The sequence below is a fragment of the Coregonus clupeaformis genome, chromosome 26 (genome assembly GCF_020615455.1).
Source record: "Coregonus clupeaformis isolate EN_2021a chromosome 26, ASM2061545v1, whole genome shotgun sequence".
Lineage (NCBI taxonomy): Eukaryota > Metazoa > Chordata > Actinopteri > Salmoniformes > Salmonidae > Coregonus > Coregonus clupeaformis.
This window is the reverse complement of record NC_059217.1, coordinates 29,418,305-29,438,207: the sequence shown is the minus strand read 5'-3', so window position 1 is coordinate 29,438,207 and position 19,903 is coordinate 29,418,305. Positions and strand designations below refer to the sequence as shown.

Below are 19,903 nucleotides of genomic sequence, written 5' to 3'. Positions count from 1 at the left end.
CTGGAGAGCCCTGCGGTTGTGGGCGGTGCAGTTGCCGTACCAGACGGTGATACAGCCTGACAGGATGCTCTCAATTGTGCATCTGTAAAAGTTTGTGAGGGTTTTAGGTGACAGGCCAAATTTCTTCAGCCTCCTGAGGTTGAAGAGACGCTGTTGCGCCTTCTTCACCACACTGTCTGTGTGGGTGGACCATTTCAGTTTGTCAGTGATATGTACGCAGAGGAAGTTAAAACTTTCCACCTTCTCCACTGCTGTCCCGTCGATGTGGATAGGGGTGTACTCCCTCTGCTGTTTCCTGAAGTCCACGATCATCAGCCCTGTAGGCTGTCTCATCGTTGTTGGTAATCAAGCCTACTACTGTTGTGTTGTCTGCCAACTTGATGATTGAGTTGGAGGCGTGCATGGCTACGCAGTCATGGGTGAACAGGGAGTACAGGAGGAGGCTGAGCACACACCCTTGTGGGGCCCCAGTGTTGACGATCAGCGAAGTGGAGATGTTGTTTCCTACCTTCACCACCTGGGGGCGGCCCATCAGGAAGTCCAGGACCCAAATGCACAGGGCAGGGTTGAGACTCAGGGCTTCAAGCTTGATGATGAGCTTGGAGGGTACTATGGTGTTGAATGCTGAGCTATAGTCAATGAACAGCATTCTTACATAGGTATTCCTCTTGTCCAGATGGGATAGGGCAGTGTGCAGTGTGATGGCGATTGCATCGTCTGTGGACCTATTGGGGTGGTATGCAAATTGAAGTGGGTCTAGGGTGACAGGTAAGGGGGAGGTGATATGATCCTTGACTAGCCTCTTGAAGCACTTCATGATGACAGAAGTGAGTGCTACGGGGCGATAGTCATTTAGTTCAGTTACCTTTGCATTCTTGGGTACAGGAACAATATTGGCCATCTTGAAGCATGTGGGGACAGCACACTGGGCGTCCGTAAACACACCAGCCATTGCGACGAGGCCCAGAGTTGTAGCTAGCTTTGGGATTAGCTGGCATTGGCTGTGGTGAATGGAGCCAGGAGGGTAATTGGTAGCAGATTGGGATGAGTGAGGAGAAGCACATGCAGGAGTCTCTCCCTGCAAGGAGGAGGGAAATACAGGCCTGGAGTGTGGAGGAGTGTGATCCATCGTTCCAGATGGGTTGAATAGGGATCGTTTACTTCTCTGCTTCTCTCTCTCACCCATTCATCTTCCTCTCCTTCTCTTGTCTTCTCTTCCATTCTCTTGCTATTCTCAGTTGTGCTCTATTCTCCCTTGTTCTGTTCCTCTTCTCACCTCTTCTCTTCTCCACTGCTCTCAAGGTTACTCTTTCCATTAGGGATGGGGGTTTGAAATAATTTCACTATTCGAATAGAATCGAACATTTTTGTCTGATATCTGGATATTCGAAATATATATACATTTTTTTACATAGCTACGTTTTTAACCTGAGTTCTGCTGCACGAGGGAGAGGCTGGCGCTCTATTGCTGCAGCTGGCTGTGGTTATATTGGGTGGTGTGTGTAGCGAGCAGATGGACGGAGAGCCAAGACTAGCTAACTTGTAGCAGCCACAATGTTATTTATCATCCCATATAGCATTACCTGTCTTGACTGGAGTACCCTAGAGAAGCTAGCTAGCTAGCTAAGCTAGCCAGCTATAGCTAGCTAGGCTAAATGAGGCCATATGCTGGGCTTTCTCCCCAACCACATTCAGATAAAACAACAGCGTTCCTGTTGGTTGCTCGTTGTAGCCTACTCCTTCTCATTTTGCTAACTTTGAATTCCGTAATTTTATTCCATCTTGCATTGCATTAGTGAACTCTCACTTCATTTGCTACACATTGAGCCTCTTTGCCGCGTTGATTGGCCAACATAAACAACAAGCTACACGCCAATCGGCTACCGGTCTTTTTTATGGTGTGCACCGTGCACATCATAAAACTACATTGAAAAGTTTGTTGTATGAAATTAATCATTTGAAATGGCATGGTATATCCTTGTATGTAACAATGTCACATGGATATTTTAATTTAATTTAGAAAAAGCCTTTTCAGTGTTAAAATAGGCCTATATTAGGGCAAAAAAAAATAATCTTGCTAAAAAGAATGCTCACACAAAAATGCAAATACTAACATCTGTTCAGATATTCAAATATTCAAATAACTGTACACATCCCTACTTTCCATACTTACGACCAAGGGGTAGAGTTGAGCCCAGTCCAACAACTCTCAACCCCTTTAAAAGTACGCACACTAGTTTCATCTTCTTCTTATTATTATTATTTTCTCTGCTTATCAGACTGCGGTGTAACTTTACCCTCTGCATCTGGAGCCTGGTCTTTAAGCACATTGTTAGCCTGCTAGCCGCACCATTTACAGCGTCAGTGGGATGTGGAATGGGCTGCACTAGGAACAGAAGGGAAGCCCTTACTATTAAAAGCCTGTTGCGGTTACCGGTCGGATAACTGTGGGGTTTTCTGCCCATTTACAAGCTCAGCTCTGACAGGTGGAGAGGAATCAGGCCTTTTTCATCAACCATGGAACCTCCTTCTGTTTCCTTGTGGAGAGCAGAGCAGAGGAACTGTCCCATTTGTCAACAGAGGTCTCTGTGTTCTGACATTGGGAGTTTATCTGCCTACACCATGTTGAGGTGGAATGGCGAGGGCACAGGAAGTAGTACCCTTAACCCACATCCTGCCATCCGTACTTCCTCTCTCTCTGTCTAAGTGTCTGTCATCAAAAAACACAAGAACAAACAAGACAATACATGGCTTCTGAAATGGCATAGTGGTTAGTCTCTGAGGTTATTGCTGTACATCATAATTACTCTATATCCTGTGAGGTTGGCTATTGGGGACCCATTGTGGTAATATTTCATTCATTCTTACATTTCTTTTGTGGGGTAGACACTAGACACCCTTGTCTTGGAAGGAACTACTTACAGTTGTATACAAACCATACAATAACAATGAATGTCATACTTGGGTGTAAAAAATATATGACAATACATGTCAAGGTTGTTTTTTAGATTGGATTGAAACATTGTATTGTTTGTGCTATCCCCTTGAGTTCCTGTCTCATTCTGTGGCTAACCTAGTTTTGTCTCTGTCTGCTGTCCATCCTTTACCAACGACTAACAATGGATGGAGAGGGGCAGGGGCGACAGGGCTGAGTAGAGGCACGCCATGCTACGGGGAGTCTGGGATGGTACATGGGCAGTGGGGTGTGTGTGTTTGTGTGTGTATCCTCTGGGTTCCCATGGGTCGCCTGATAGGGATGTTTACTACATCCAGTGAGGAAATGCAGGGATGGTTGGGGAGGGGGAGATGGCAAGGGAGAGAGGGAGGGAGCAAGGGAGAGGGAAACGGGATAAAAAGAGTGAGAGGGGGAAGGACAGGGAGAAAGAAAGAAGTCCAGAGGCCTGTTACACTTATGGTCGACCTGCTTGGCTGCTAGCCAGACCCCTGCCATGAATCTCTGTCAGACTGAAGCAGGTCAAGTCAGCATGTGATCCGGTGAAATCCCCAGCACATCATTTGAACCGGCACATCGTGTCATATCTTGCCTGGGATCCTGCAAGATTCTGCAGGGCTGACAACAAATTGGCTGAGCATTACCTCTGGCATACTCTTGAATGTTAGGAGTATTTCCTTCAGAGTAAAAAGAAAGACATATGATTAGAAAAATGTTTGCACAGTTCACTGTTCCGCAGAGAGCTTGCTAAATGTGAAGTGTTGCGTAAAATTGCATGTGTTAAAGAAAGCCACATCGTGTGAGGATGAGAGAGAGAGAGAGAGAGAGAGAGAGAGAGAGAGAGAGAGAGAGAGAGAGAGAGAGAGAGAGAGAGAGAGAGAGAGAGAGAGAGAGAGAGAGAGAGAGAGAGAGAGAGAGAGAGAGAGAGAAGAGAGAGAGAGAAGAGAGAGAGAGAAGAGAGAGAGAGAGAGAGAGAGAGAGAGAGAGAGAGGGAGAGAGAAAGAGGAAGAGAGAGAGAGAGCGAGGAAGAGAGAGAGGAAGAGAGAGAGAGAGAGAGAGAGAGAGAATGGTGTTCCAGAAAAAGTACACCTACAAAGAGATGAATTTGGAGAAGATTCCCCTAAGTAAGCTGGTCCTGGGGCTCTGTTCACAAACACAAACAGACCCCACAGAGCCCTAGGACAACAACAACAACACAATTAGACCCAACCAAATCATGAGAAAACAAAGAGAATTACTTGACACATTGGAAAGAATTAACAAAAAATCAGAGCAAACTAGAATGCTATTTGGCTCTAAACAGAGAGTACACAGTGGCAGAATACCTGACCACTGTGACTGACCCAAACTTAAGGAAAGCTTTGACTATGTACAGACTCAGTGAGCATAGCCTTGCTAATGAGAAAGGCCGCCGTAGGCAGACCTGGCTCTTAAGAGAAGACAGGCTATGTGCACACTGCCCACAAAATGTGGTGGAAACTGAGCTGCACTTTCTAACCTCCTGCCAAATGTATGACCATGTTAGAGACATATATTTCCCTCAGATTACAGAGATCCACAAAGAATTTGAAAATAAAACTCCCTTATCTACTGGGTAAAAAACCACAGTGTGCCATCACAGCAGCAAGATTTGTGACCTGTTGCCACAAGAAAAGGGCAACCAGTGACGAACAAACACCATTGTAAATACAACCCATATTTATGTTTATTTATTTTCCCATTTGTACTTTAACTATTTGCACATTGTTACAACACTGTATATATACATACTATGACATTTTAAATGTCTTTATTCTTTTGGAACTTCTGAGTGTAATGTTTACTGTTAATATTTATTGTTTATTTCACTTTTGTTTACTATCTACTTCACTTGCTTTGGCAATGTTAACATACGTTTCCCATGCCAATAAAGCCCTTAAATTGAAATTGAATTGAGAGAGAGAGAGAGAGAAAAATAAATATATATATAATCGGAGCCTCTTGCACTGCAATTCTCTTCTGCAGTTTTGAGCAGCTCTCTCCATCTTGCTCTGCTGCTCTGCTACTGTAGTCTTTCTCCTTGGGGCAGCAATTAGAGTTAAACCACTATAGTGAATCATCATCCAGGACAGTCCCTCTTTGGTGTAGCAGCCCTTCTGGCTAGCTGGGATATCTGGGGCCTTGTCCTTTTTAGGTATGTGGAAATGACTGAGCGCTCCCCTATTCTGGAGGCTCCCAGAGAAGAGAGGTGATGTCATGGCGTTAGTTATTCCTGCGGGACAGGACGGTCAGTAGGATTAAATCTTAATTAGCAGCAGCTGTGAGGAGCACGAGGGAGGCCTCCAGAGCTCTAAGAAACTGGCACATGCAGCTAACACTGACAACACTACTCACAATAGCGAGACTTATCACTGGCAATACTACTGACAACTCCACTGACAACTTCAAGACTTCACACTGACAACAGAACTGACAACAGCAAGACTCAACACTGACAACAGAACTGACAACAGCAAGACTCTACACTGACAACAGAACTGACAACAGTGAGACTGAACACTAACAACAGAACTGACAACAGCAACACTCAACACAGGACCTCAGCACTGACAACCCCCAATGACAACACAGGACCTCAGCACTGACAACCCCCAATGACGACACAGGACCTCAGCACTGACACTGAACATCCCTTCAGGAACCTTCTAGATAATTTCACTGACATCACCAGGCCTCATCACATCAAGTCATAAATGCTGATTCCACAACAATAAACACACCACTCATACTGGCACTGACAAAATCACTGACAAGCCCATGCCTAACTCACTGTGAGGCGCCGGGAGGTGCCGTGAGGCAACAGGAATGCAGACTCGTATTTAGTCACAGTTGACTTGAAAATCAGGAATCTGAAGTTGACAGTGGAGAGTCTCAGTTGTCCTATTGTTGTGGAATGTCATGATACCTCCTCTTTACTATTATTGACTGTTTCCTCAACCTGGCTGTGTGTATCCTGGGTTTTATTCATTAGGCATGACACTGAAGCAAAAGGGCCGAAACCGGCAGGTACTATCTGAAATGTTGTGCACTAGTAAACATGACCCGGTTTTGTTAGAGTCCCATGTAAAGCAGGACAGGTTCCTCTGTGAAAGGCTGTCCAGGCCATCAGTGGGTTAGCTAGTCCGTGTGCTGCTGATATTGTCCACATTGCTCAGGCAGGTCAGGCCCAGTGGAGTGATTTGTGTAGGTTACAGCAGTGTTTGTCTGCAGCTCTTTGTGGAACAGAGATGTACAACATCAGTGCAGATGGTCACAGTCCCCCATCTCTTCCTTGAACACATCCTATGCTCCCCTTCTCTTCCCTCTCTTTTTTACACACATGAACCAGTGAATATATCACCCGCTCATACAACACTCAAACATGTTTTTTTCTTCCACACTCACTTTAATACATCACGCACAAACACACATACAGTTGAAGTCGGAAGTTTACATACACCTTAGCCAAATACATTTAAACTCAGTTTTTAACAATTCCTGACATTTAATCCTGGTAAAAATTCCCTGTCTTAGGTCAGTTAGGATCACCACTTTATTTTAAGAATATGAAATGTCAGAATAATAGTAGAGAGTGATTTTTTTCAGCTTTTCTTTCTTTCATCACATTCCCAGTGGGTCAGAAGTTTACATACACTCAATTAGTATTTGGTAGTATTGCCTTTAAATTGTTTAACTTGGGTCAAACGTTTCGGGTAGCCTTCCACAAGCTTCCCACAATAAGTTGGGTGAATTTTGGGCCATTCCTCCTGACAGAGCTGGTGTAACTGAGTCAGGTTTGTAGGCCTCCTTGCTCGCACACGCTTTTTCAGTTCTGCCCACAAATTTTCTATAGGATTGAGGTCAGGGCTTTGTGATGGCCACTCCAATCCCTTGACTTTGTTGTCCTTAAGCCATTTTGCCACAACTTTGGAAGTGTGCTTGGGGTCATTGTCCATTTGGAAGACCCATTTGCAACCAAGCTTTAACTTCCTGACTGATGTCTTGAGATGTTTCTTTAATATATTCACATAATTTTCCTTCCTCATGATACCATCTATTTTGTGAAGTGCACCAGTCCCTCCTGCAGCAAAGCATCCCCACAGCATGATGCTGCCACCCCCGTGCTTCACGGTTGGGATGGTGTTCTTGGATTTGCAAGCTATCCCCTTTTTCCTCCAAACATAACGATGGTCATTATGGCCAAACAGTTCTATTTTTGTTTCATCAGACCAAAAGACATTTCTCCAAAAGGTACGATCTTTGTACCCATGTGCAGTTGCAAACCGTAGTCTGGCTTTTTTTATGGCGGTTTTGGAGCAGTGGCTTCTTCCTTGCTGAGCAGCCTTTCAGGCTTGATGTTGATATAGAACTCATTTTACTGTGGATATACAGTGGGGAGAACAAGTATTTGATACACTGCCGATTTTGCAGGTTTTCCTACTTACAAAGCATGTAGAGGTCTGTAAGTTTTATCATAGGTACACTTCAACTGTGAGAGAAAATCACATTGTATGATTTTTAAGTAATTAATTTGCATTTTATTGCATGACATAAGTATTTGATACATCAGAAAAGCAGAACTTAATATTTGGTACAGAAACCTTTGTTTGCAATTACAGAGATCATACGTTTCCTGTAGGTCTTGACCAGGTTTGCACACACTGCAGCAGGGATTTTGGCCCACTCCTCCATACAGACCTTCTCCAGATCCTTCAGGTTTCGGGGCTGTCGCTGGGCAATACGGACTTTCAGCTCCCTCCAAAGATTTTCTATTGGGTTCAGGTCTGGAGACTGGCTAGGCCACTCCAGGACCTTGAGATGCTTCTTACGGAGCCACTCCTTAGTTGCCCTGGCTGTGTGTTTCGGGTCGTTGTCATGCTGGAAGACCCAGCCACGACCCACCTTCAATGCTCTTACTGAGGGAAGGAGGTTGTTGGCCAAGATCTTGCGATACATGGCCCCATCCATCCTCCCCTCAACATGGTGCAGTCGTCCTGTCCCCTTTGCAGAAAAGCATCCCCAAAGAATGATGTTTCCACCTCCATGCTTCACGGTTGGGATGGTGTTCTTGGGGTTGTACTCATCCTTCTTCTTCCTCCAAACACGGCAAGTGGAGTTTAGACCAAAAAACTATATTTTTGTCTCATCAGACCACATGACCTTCTCCTATTCCTCCTCTGGATCATCCAGATGGTCATTGGCAAACTTCAGACGGGACATGCGCTGGCTTGAGCAGGGGGACCTTGCGTGCGCTGCAGGATTTTAATCCATGACGGCGTAGTGTGTTACTAATGGTTTTCTTTGAGACTGTGGTCCCAGCTCTCTTCAGGTCATTGACCAGGTCCTGCCGTGTAGTTCTGGGCTGATCCCTCACCTTCCTCATGATCATTGATGCCCCACAAGGTGAGATCTTGCATGGAGCCCCAGACCGAGGGTGATTGACCGTCATCTTGAACTTCTTCCATTTTCTAATAATTGCGCCAACAGTTGTTGCCTTCTCACCAAGCTGCTTGCCTATTGTCCTGTAGCCCATCCCAGCCTTGTGCAGGTCTACAATTTTATCCCTGATGTCCTTACACAGCTCTCTGGTCTTGGCCATTGTGGAGAGGTTGGAGTCTGTTTGATTGAGTGTGTGGACAGGTGTCTTTTATACAGGTAACGAGTTCAAACAGGTGCAGTTAATACAGGTAATGAGTGGAGAACATGAGGGCTTCTTAAAGAAAAACTAACAGGTCTGTGAGAGCTGGAATTCTTACTGGTTGGTAGGTGATCAAATACTTATGTCATGCAATAAAATGCAAATTAATTACTTAAAAATCATACAATGTGATTTTTACAGACCTCTACATGCTTTGTAAGTAGGAAAACCTGCAAAATCGGCAGTGTATCAAATACTTGTTCTCCCCACTGTAAATAATTTTGTACCTGTTTCCTCCAGCATCTTCACAAGGTCCTTTGCTGTTGTTCTGGGATTGATTTGCACTTTTCGCACCAAAGTACGTTCATCTCTAGGAGACAGAACGCGTCTACTTCCTAAGCGGTATGACGGCTGCGTGGTCCCATGGTGTTTATAGCTGCGTACTATTGTTTGTACAGATGAACGTGGTACCTTCAGGCGTTTTGGAAATTGCTCCTAAGGATGAACCAGACTTGTGGAGGTCTACACATTTTTGGCTGATTTCTTTTGATTTTCCCATGATGGCAAGCAAAGAGGCACTGAGTTTGAAGGTAGGCCTTGAAATACATCCACAGGTACACCTCCAATTGACTCAAATGATGTCAGTTAGCCTATCAGAAGCTTCTAAAGCCATGACATCATTTCCTGGAATTTCCCAAGATGTTTAAAGGCACAGTCAACTTAGTGTATGTAAACTTCTGACCCACTGGAATTGTGATACAGTGAATTATAAGTGAAATAATCTGTCTGTAAACAATTGTTTGGAAAAATTACTTGTGTCATGCACAAAGTAGATGTCCTAACCGATTTGCCAAAACTATAGTTTGTTAACTAGAAATTTGTGGAGTGGTTGAAAAACGAGTTTTAATGACTCCAACCTAAGTGTATGTAAACTTCCGACTTCAACTGTACATACTAAATGCATGTTACCTGTGACCTTACGTCCCTATATTAACCTTCACATACCATCTTCCCTGTCTTACAGTGAGTCCAACCCCCTGCAGTTTCCTACTAGGCTCACTCCTGTGTTGTTTATGTAACTGTAGCTGCGGCCAGACACCCAGTGACCATCCATCCACTGATAGGAATCTCCTGCTGTCCTGTTGGATTTGTTATCCAACTGATGGGTCCTGATACCCTGCTGCTGACCCTCTCTCTCTCTCTCTCTCTCGCTCTCTCTCTCTCTATCTCTCTCTCTCTCTCTCTCTCTCTCGCTCTCTCTCTCTCAATTCAATTCAATTTCAATTTAAGGGCTTTATTGGCATGGGAAACATGTGTTAACATTGCCAAAGCAAGTGAAGTAGATAGTAAACAAAAGTGAAATAAACAATAAATATTAACAGTAAACATTACACTCAGAAGTTTCAAAAGAATAAAGACATTTCAAATGTCATATTATGTATATATACAGTGTTGTAACAATGTGCAAATAGTTAAAGTACAAATGGGAAAATAAATAAACATAAATATGGGTTGTATTTACTCTCTCGCTCTCTCTCGCTCTCTCTCCCCTCTCTCGCTCCAATGGATTTAGTTACTCCAGTAACAGGCCGGGCACCAATACAACTGCCTGGCAACACTGTCAGATTTACAGCATTACTAGGTATGGATTCACTGCCTGTCACGTTCAGAGTGAAGGGGGGTTTCATATGGAGCTGCCTGCTAGTGCCAGGTTTGATGACTCATTCAGAAACTTGGAGCCTGTAATGGTCAACGTCAGTTACACTCAACATTCAACTCAACAATAAAGTGTTCCTCAGGGCCCATGGAACAAGTTCAACTGTAGGGAATACTGTGTTTTAGTGAGCCAATCAGCATTCCATCACAGAACTCATAGAACAGCAGTTTGTGTTCTCACCCTGGGGCTCCAAACAATGAATGAGAGCTGAAACCCTCAACGTTTTGTCACAGTGTAACGTTATACTCATAATATTCTTCACAATATCCACTTTCCTTCCCTCTTTCCTCTCTCCCTCCATTTGCTGTCTCCTTTCCTTCCCCCCTGTTCTCCTCCTCTGTGATGCTCACCCCCCTCTTGCTGACCCATGTAAAACTACACTTCATTTTTCTGAGGCTACATACATTCTTCTTATGTTCCCTCCCCCACCCCCTTCCACTGGATTTCTGTTCTGAATTTTTTCCTGTTTGGTTTCAGTAGAGAAAGAAGAGGTAGAGAGAGAAGAGAGGGAAGGGGGGGGGGGAAATGTTGATGTTTCCCCTCAAACATGTGACCGGCGCTTCGCTCACAGCTGAAAATAATTTGGGCCTGCAAGCTCCCAGGCGAGGGGCTGAAACAAACCTCCTCCTCTCTCTCTGGGGGCTAGCCCAGTACTGCTCCAACAGATAGCAGAGTGGGAGAAAGGCAGGAGAGAGGGAGGGAGGAGTAGAGAGAGAAAAAGAAACTGAAACAGAGACATACAGATTAACCTCTTACCGTAACCAAGTGCATTTTATCAGCCAAAAGCATAATTTCTCCATAGTGTCAAGTTATAATTACACACTTAAGTGAAAAAAAAAACCTGAGCTGTGCAGTTTCAAAACGCCGGACAGACCCACTGGGCCAATTACACAGTTGACTCAGCCAAGGAATAATTCAGCTGGTTAACAACTTTTATGTAATTCAGCCAAATTGTGGCAGGTTTTCTTCAGCTGTTTTGGGGACAGAAATGTGTGGAATTTGAGCCGACTGGGGAGGCAATCCCTGCATACTGAGGGTTGGGGTGAGGGATGGCAGCAGGGTTAGCTGATGCGTATTTATTGGTGGTTGAGGGAGCGTTTATTGGAGTGGGCAGTGCTCAGGAAATGTTTAACGGCCCATGGCTGCCTTGAAGCCCTCTAGCACATCTGGTCACACACACGCACACACACACACACGCACATTCCCCTATCTGTTGGGTCTGGACGCTGTTTTTCCAGCTACGTGTGTGTGTGACATGCGTGTGTGTCTGTCCGTCCAGCTGTCTGTCTGTCCGCCCGCCTGCCTGTCTCTGTCTGTCTGTCCGTCTGATGTGAGTAATCAATCAATCAATCAATCAATCAATCAAATGTATTTATAAAGCCCTTTTTACATCAGCAGATGTCACAAAGTGCTATACAGAAACCCAGCCTAAAACCCCAAACAGCAAGCAATGCAGATTTAGAAACACTAACTGATAACAGGCGTTTGCCCAGACTCGTCCTCTGCCATGTTAATACCTGGGCCAAATCAGGGGCCGAGACCTGGGGCAAAACTCAAGCCAGGTCGCTTGATCAGCGTTTATGGGCCTGGTTGTTGAGTGCTCGTCTAGGCCGCGTCCCAAATAGCACCCTATTCGTAGTTCCCTATGTATTGCACAAATTTTGACCAGAACCCTACGGGTAAGTCTCTAAGAGCTTTGTACACCTGGATTGTACAACATTTGAAAGTTATTATTTAAAAATATATAGAAGCTCACATTATAAGCAGCAATGCGCACACGGCAGTAGCCTATAAGCGCGAATGTTCTAAAATGCAATTAATTAGCGGGAAAACACTATTCTCAAAAGTGACCGCAAATGCGATTATGCATGTAATGCTTTTATTATAAAGGTGCATTTTTGGGGTGAAAATTATCTGCCCCAAACTTCAAACTCACGCGCTGCGTAAGTATACCAGTTAGGCTCTACAACCATTGTAAAGCGGATGAATTAGTTGTGATACAAACCTTATCAAAACATATACAGTGGGGAGAACAAGTATTTGATACACTGCCGATTTTGCAGGTTTTCCTACTTACAAAGCATGTAGAGGTCAAAAATCCAGAAAATCACATTGTATGATTTTTAAGCAATTAATTTGCATTTTATTGCATGACATAAGTATTTGATACATCAGAAAAGCAGAACTTAATATTTGGTACAGAAACCTTTGTTTGCAATTACAGAGATCATACGTTTCCTGTAGGTCTTGACCAGGTTTGCACACACTGCAGCAGGGATTTTGGCCCATTCCTCCATACAGACCTTCTCCAGATCCTTCAGGTTTCGGGGCTGTCGCTGGGCAATACGGACTTTCAGCTCCCTCCAAAGATGTTCTATTGGGTTCAGGTCTGGAGACTCGCTAGGCCACTCCAGGACCTTGAGATGCTTCTTACGGAGCCACTCCTTAGTTGCCCTGGCTGTGTGTTTCGGGTCGTTGTCATGCTGGAAGACCCGGCCACGACCCATCTTCAATGCTCTTACTGAGGGAAGGAGGTTGTTGGCCAAGATCTTGCGATACATGGCCCCATCCATCCTCCCCTCAATACGGTGCAGTCATCCTGTACCCTTTGCAGAAAAGCATCCCCAAAGAATGATGTTTCCACCTCCATGCTTCACGGTTGGAATGGTGTTCTTGGGGTTGTACTTATCCTTCTTCTTCCTCCAAACACGGCGAGTGGAGTTTAGACCAAAATGCTCTATTTTTGTCTCATCAGACCACATGACCTTGTCCCATTCCTCCTCTGGATCATCCAGATGGTCATTGGCAAACTTCAGACGGGCCTGGACATGCGCTGGCTTGAGCAGGGGGACCTTGCGTGCGCTGCAGGATTTTAATCCATGACGGCGTAGTGTGTTACTAATGGTTTTCTTTGAGACTGTGGTCCCAGCTCTCTTCAGGTCATTGACCAGGTCCTGCCGTGTAGTTCTGGGCTGATCCCTCACCTTCCTCATGATCATTGATGCCCCACGAGGTGAGATCTTGCATGGAGCCCCAGACCGAGGGTGATTGACCGTCATCTTGAACTTCTTCCATTTTCTAATAATTGCGCCAACAGTTGTTGCCTTCTCACAAAGCTGCTTGCCTATTGTCCTGTAGCCCATCCCAGCCTTGTGCAGGTCTACAATTTTATCCCTGATGTCCTTACACAGCTCTCTGGTCTTGGCCATTGTGGAGAGGTTGGAGTCTGTTTGATTGAGTGTGTGGACAGGTGTCTTTTATACAGGTAACGAGTTCAAATAGGTGCAGTTAATACAGGTAATGAGTGGAGAACAGGAGGGCTTCTTAAAGAAAAACAAACAGGTCTGTGAGAGCCGGAACTCTTACTGGTTGGTAGGTGATCAAATACTTATGTCATGCAATAAAATGCAAATTAATTACTTAAAAATCATACAATGTGATTTTCTGGATTTTTGTTTTAGATTCCGTCTCTCATAGTTGAAGTGTACCTATGATAAAAATTACAGACCTCTACATGCTTTGTAAGTAGGAAAACCTGCAAAATCGGCAGTGTATCAAATACTTGTTCTCCTCACTGTAGGCCTATGGGCTAGGCTACATGAGGCATGCACTGTTTCTTGCCTTACTGCACACAAGCTGGGAATCATTCACAAGTGCAAATATATAATTCACAAGTGATGGGCCCCGTGTAGCTCTGCTGGTAGAGCATGGCGCTTGCAACGCCAGGGTTATGGGTTCGATTCCCACAGGGGGGGGGGGCAGTATGAAAATGTATGCACTCACTAACTGTAAGTCGCTCTGGATAAGAGTGTCTGCTAAATGACTAAAATGTTAAATGTAATAGGCTAATATTGTCACCCATCAGATTGATTTAATCTTGTTTGTTTTGATTTAGAATGGACCATTATCATGAACCGGTCTCGAAACAGGGGCAGGAGAAAAAAATGCATGTAATCTATGCACTTAAGTAGCGAATGGAGGACACTTTTCCGTGGTTAATTTTCATGCCAGCCAGGTAGGATATACTCCTGTTGTAAAGAGAAGCAATGCGCTTAATATTAGGAAAGTTGAGAAATAAACATAGTAGGCCTAGCCTATAGAAAGCTAATGGGATCCTCCTCTTTTTAATAGAGGCCATCACTTTGTTTTCTCATGCACATAGAAATGTTAGCCTATCGAAATGTTGCGCAACATGAGCTCATGGGCTCTCATGAAGTGTTTGATTCGATTTTTAATTACATTTTCATTGATGTCAGAGTGATGCGAGGGACAATAGAGTGCTGAGTACCAGGCAGTTAGCAAGTTTGGTAGGCTACTAATGACCATCAGCAGCATCAGAACTTGGAGAAGCCTAATTAGCCTAATTTGACTGCCGTCATGACTAGTGACCGCTGATGTGGCGATAAAACGGTCACCGTAACAGCCCTAACCTGGTTGAGCCTTGACTAGAATACAGTATATATTGTAAATATGAAGTGGGTAAAACAGTATGTAAACCAGTGAAGGCTCCTCAGAGGAGGAAAGGAAGGACCATCCTCCTCAGTGAATTTCATAAAAATGTAAAATGTAAAACATTAAAAAAGTCATAATTTTTAGATAAAACTATACTAAATAAACTGTCACCAAATAATTGATTAAAACACACTATTTTGCAAAGGTCTACAGTAGCCTCAACAGCACTCTGTAGGGTAGCACCATGGTGTAGCCGGAGGACAGCTAGCTTCATTCCTCCTCTGAGTACATTGACTTCAATACAAAACCTAGGAGGCTCATGGTTCTCACCCCCTGACATAGATTTACACAGTAATTATTACAACTTCCGGAGGACGTCCTCCAACCTATCAGAGCTCTTGCAGCATGAACTGACATGTTGTCCACCCAATCAAAGGATCAGAGAAATAATCTAGTACTGAAAGCATAAACTACAGCTAGCTAGCACTGCATAAAATGTGGTGAGTAGTTGACTCAAAGAGAGAGAAAGAAAATAGTTGAACAGTTTTGAACAAATTAATTTATTCCTAAATGAAGAAGAAGCAAGAGAGAGATTTCATAATTTCTTTTCACTTTCAGTTTCACTTCGCTAGCAAATGAAGCTAGTTAGTTTAGCCTACTGAAACACCCTGCTCAAACAGAGGGATGCTATGTTAGCTAGCTGGCAATGACTATCCAACACAACACTGGATCTCTTCCAACTAAGTCAAGGTAAGCTTTTGGTTTTACTAATGTATTGCCACCGGGCCCGCAGGTGTATCGTTACTGCATGATTTAGCGGGTTTACTCACGCGTTAGTTCTATTAGCTATGCTGACTATGACGTTACTTTAGCTAATATGGTGACAACGATGTAGGCTGTGTGTAGTGGTTTGGCTTGGAAAGGTTTTTTCGCCTGGTCACATACTGTACAGCTGATGTGTTGTGCATTGAAGTCCACAAGCGAAGGGAAGAGGTGTCTTTTTCTTCTTCCTCTTCTTCGATGAGGTTTAACGGCGGTTGGCATCCAATAAACCTCCACCTACTAGACTGGAGTACAATTCCCTTATACTTAGCTTGAGAATATAAATAAATAAACAAATACTCTACCATCTAACACTACACTCACAAAATAATAATAGTAATAATAATAATAACACCACCCTACACTATTTAAATATATTTAGTCCTACCTCAGGCCAACAACCTGAAAGGATGGGACACCACCACTTAACACACCCTGTAACTCTTCTGATGTCAAAGCACACCCAAAAATGCATTACAACCTGTAATTTAAATTTATTTTTATTTGGATTTCATGTAATGGACATACACAAAATAGTCCAAATTGGTGAAGTGAAATTCAAAAAATAACTTGTTTCAAAAAATTCAAAAAAATTAATAACGGAAAAGTGGTGCGTGCATATGTATTCACGCCCTTTGCTATGAAGCCCCTAAATAAGATCTGGTGCAACCAATTACAGTTATTATAGTTAAATAAAGTCCACATGTAAGCAATCTAAGTGTCACATGATCTCGGTATATATACACCTGTTCTGAAAGGCCCCAGAGTCTTTAACACCACTAAGCCAGGGGCACCACCAAACAAGCAGCACCATGAAGACCAAGGAGCTCGTCAAACAGGTCAGGGACAAAGTTGTGGAGAAGTACAGATCAGGGTTGGGTTATAAAAAACGCTATGTCTGGCGCAAACCCAACACCTCTCATCACCCCGGGAACACCATCCCCACAGTGAAGCATGGTGGTGGCAGCATCATGCTGTGGGGATGTTTTTCATCGGCAGGGACTGGGAAACTGGTCAGAATTGAAGGAATGATGGATGGCACTAAATACAAGGAAATTCTTGAGGGAAACCTATTTCAGTCTTCCAGAGATTTGAGACTGGGACGTAGGTTCACCTTCCAGCAGGACAATGACCCTAAGGATACTGCTAAAGCAACACTTGAGTGGTTAAAGGGGAAACATTTACATGTATTGGAATGGCCTAGTCAAAGCACAGACCTTAATCCAATTGAGAATCTGTGGTATGACTTAAAGATTGCTGTACACCAGCGGAACCCATCCAACTTCAAAGAGCTGGAGCAGTTTTGCCTTGAAGAATGGGCAAAAATCCCAGTGGCTAGATGTGCCAAGCTTATAGAGACATACCCCCAAGAGACTTGCATCTGTAATTGCTGCAAAAGGTGACTCTACAAAGTATTGACTTTGGGGGGGTCAAGTTTTCTGTTATTTTTTTGTCTTATTTCTTGTTTGTTTCACAATAAAACATATTTTGCATCTTCAAAGTGGTAGGCATGTTGTGTAAATCAAATGATACAAACCCTCAAAAAATCCATTTTAATTCCAGGTTGTAAGGCAACAAAATAGGAAAAATGCCAAGGGGGATGAATACTTTCACAAGCCTCTGTACCACTACTTTCCCCAATGCTACACATTCCTTTGTCTCATGCCCTTCTGCACACTTCTAACACCTAGGAACCTCCCTCCTCCACACTGCTGCCACATGCCCATAAGCTTGACACCTGTAACAATGTAATGTATTCGGCACAAAAGCTTATCCTAACATCACTTTGTTGGGCAAAGACTCAACATCAAAAGAACAGACAATGACTCTTCTGTTTCACCACTCATGCCACCCTGTCTGCGTCGCACCAAACAACAAGCATCACAAACACTGGGAATCTTCCCCCCCCTTTTTTTTTTAGTCATTTAGCAGACACTCTTATCCAGAGCGACTTACAGTTAGTGAGTGCATACATTACATGTTTTTTTATTATTAATTTTTTATACTGGCCCCCCGTGGGAAACGAACCCACAACCCTGGCGCCGCAAACGCCATGCTCTACCAACTGAACTACATCCCTGCCGGCCATTCCCTCCCCTACCCTGGACGAATTGTGCGCCGCCCCATGGGTCTCCCGGTCACGGTCGGCTATGACAGAGCCTGGATTCGAACCAGGATCTCTAGTGGCACAGCTAGCACTGCGCCACTCGGGAGTTCCCCTTCAGTTGGTCAACTTTTACATTTACTGCTACCACAGTAATCACTCCTTTCAATGGCACCCTTTTCTTGAGGGAAAAACTATTCACATCTCTTGCCCCCATTCGTTTAATGCGGAGCACCTGCTCCCTCTGACCAGCAGAAACACAAACAATTATCACAAGACCACTTCTGGTTACCCTCACCGATTCCACAGCACCCAACTCTGTTTTCACCCACCCAGAAACCACAAATGGATCAGCCAAAAGGCAAGGGTCCACTTTTTCCAAAAACTTCACTCCTACTGTCACAGACTCATCTTTATCCTGACCCTCGGTGCAAGCCTCGGGCTCCGAGAACTTCACCACACCTACCACCTCCGATACTTCGCCCTCATTCACGTCCATTTCTCCTCCTTTCTTCAGCTCACTCTGTTTACACTTTCTACCATTCTTCTTTAACAAACCATCTCCGCTCACCCTCTTCCTCCCTCTCTCTCTTAGACCCCCTCTGCCTCTCTTTTTCCCTCCATTCCTCCTCCGTATTACAAGTATACGTGTCCTTAGTGTCCTTATGATAATACTGCACTTCTCCTCACATACATCTTGTTCTTGCCTTCTCAAGGGATGCCATTTAACCGGCTCGCCCCCTATCAACGTCCAGTGTCACAACCTTCCTTTTCGCATGCGGTTTCTCCAAAAATCGGCAAGGGAAGAGGTGAAAGGAGGAGAGTGCATAATGTAGATGCGAGAAGGAATACAACATGGCTGCTATGAAACTGTGAACTGTGGTTACAGGTGATCAGGGGTGTATTCATTCCGCCGATTCTGTTGAAAAATGTTTCTTAAACACAAGCAAACGGGAACAAAACGGGGATAAACATACCTGAATTTGTCCAATAGAAACTCTCGTTTGCAATTGTTGGGCTAATGATTACACCCAATATCATCTAGATGCAGGCAAGAGTGTGCAAGGCCGTATTGAGTATCACTGTCTGTCCATGTGTCACTGTCTGTCACATCAAATTTGTCTCTCGACCTGTGTGCAGCTACGTTGTAAGCTTTCATTCATAAGCTAGGTTGTAGCAAACTCATGATGGGTATAGGGGAAATTCGATGATATTCTTGGCCTTCCTGTGACACTGGGTACTGATGATGACCTGGAGGGCTGGCAATGTGCCCCCTGGTGACGCTTTGGGCTGACTGCACCACCCTCTGGAGAGTTCTGCGGTTGTGGATGGCGCAATTGCCGTACCAGGCGGTGATACAGCCCGCTGTTGCGCCTTCTTCACCACACTGTCTGTTTGGATGGACCATTTCAGGTTGTCAGTGATGTGCACGCCGAGGAACTTGAAGCTTTTGATCCTCTCCACTGCGGCCCCATCGATATGGATGGGGGTGTCTTCTCTCTGCTGTCTCCTGTAGTCCACGATCAGCTCCTTCATTTTGTTGACATTGAGGGAGAGGTTATTTTCCTGGGATGTTGTTGGTAATCAGGCCTACCACTGTTGTGTCGTCAGCAAAGTTGATGATTGAGTTGGAGACTTGCGTGGCCAAACATGGATGAACAGGGAGTACAGGAGGGTGCTGAGCGAGCACCCCTGTGGGGCCCCCGTGTTGAGGATCAGCGTGGTGGAGGTGTTGTTGCCTACCTTCACCACCTGGAATCAGCCCGTCAGGAAGTCCAGGACCCAGTTGCACAGGGCGGGGTTCAGACCCAGGGTCCCGAGCTTAGTGATGAGCTTGGAGGGCACTATGGTGATGAAGGCTGAGCTGTAGTCGATGAACAGCATTCTTACATAGGTATTTCTATTTCCAAATTGTAGTGGGTCTAGGGTGTCGGATAAGGTGGAGGTGATATGATCCTTAACTAGCAGTCCAACTCTGCTAACTGGACTGTGTCGGTCTGTCTGTATATCTCTCTCTCTCTCTCTCTCTCTCTCTCTCTCTCTCTCTCTCTCTCTCTCTCTCTCTCTCTCTCTCTCTCTCTGTCCATCCAGGATGCCAGCTGCTAGCACCATGACTGGTGGGAGGGCCCTGCTGCTCTGTACCAACACTGACAACTGTATCTACCAATCAGTCAACGGGTATGTATTACATTACTACTA

The 19,903-nt window shown here is 44.5% G+C and overlaps 1 protein-coding gene across 3 annotated transcripts in view; it reads left to right on the top strand.

Moving 5' to 3' along the window:
• LOC121540609 (DENN domain-containing protein 2A-like) overlaps nucleotides 1-19,903 on the top strand; it is a 67,649-nt gene that overhangs the window by 13,805 nt on the left and 33,941 nt on the right. For 2 of the 3 annotated variants that reach the window (XR_005995519.2, XM_041849612.2), the window contains exon 2: nucleotides 19,796-19,882. The exons of the other annotated variant lie outside the window; for it this stretch is intronic. Coding sequence is in view for 1 of the 2 variants with exons in the window: in XM_041849612.2 (XP_041705546.1) it covers nucleotides 19,797-19,882 (86 nt within the window). In the remaining variant the exon portion in view is untranslated. The remainder of the gene's footprint in view (nucleotides 1-19,795; nucleotides 19,883-19,903) is intronic. 3 annotated transcript variants of the gene reach the window in all.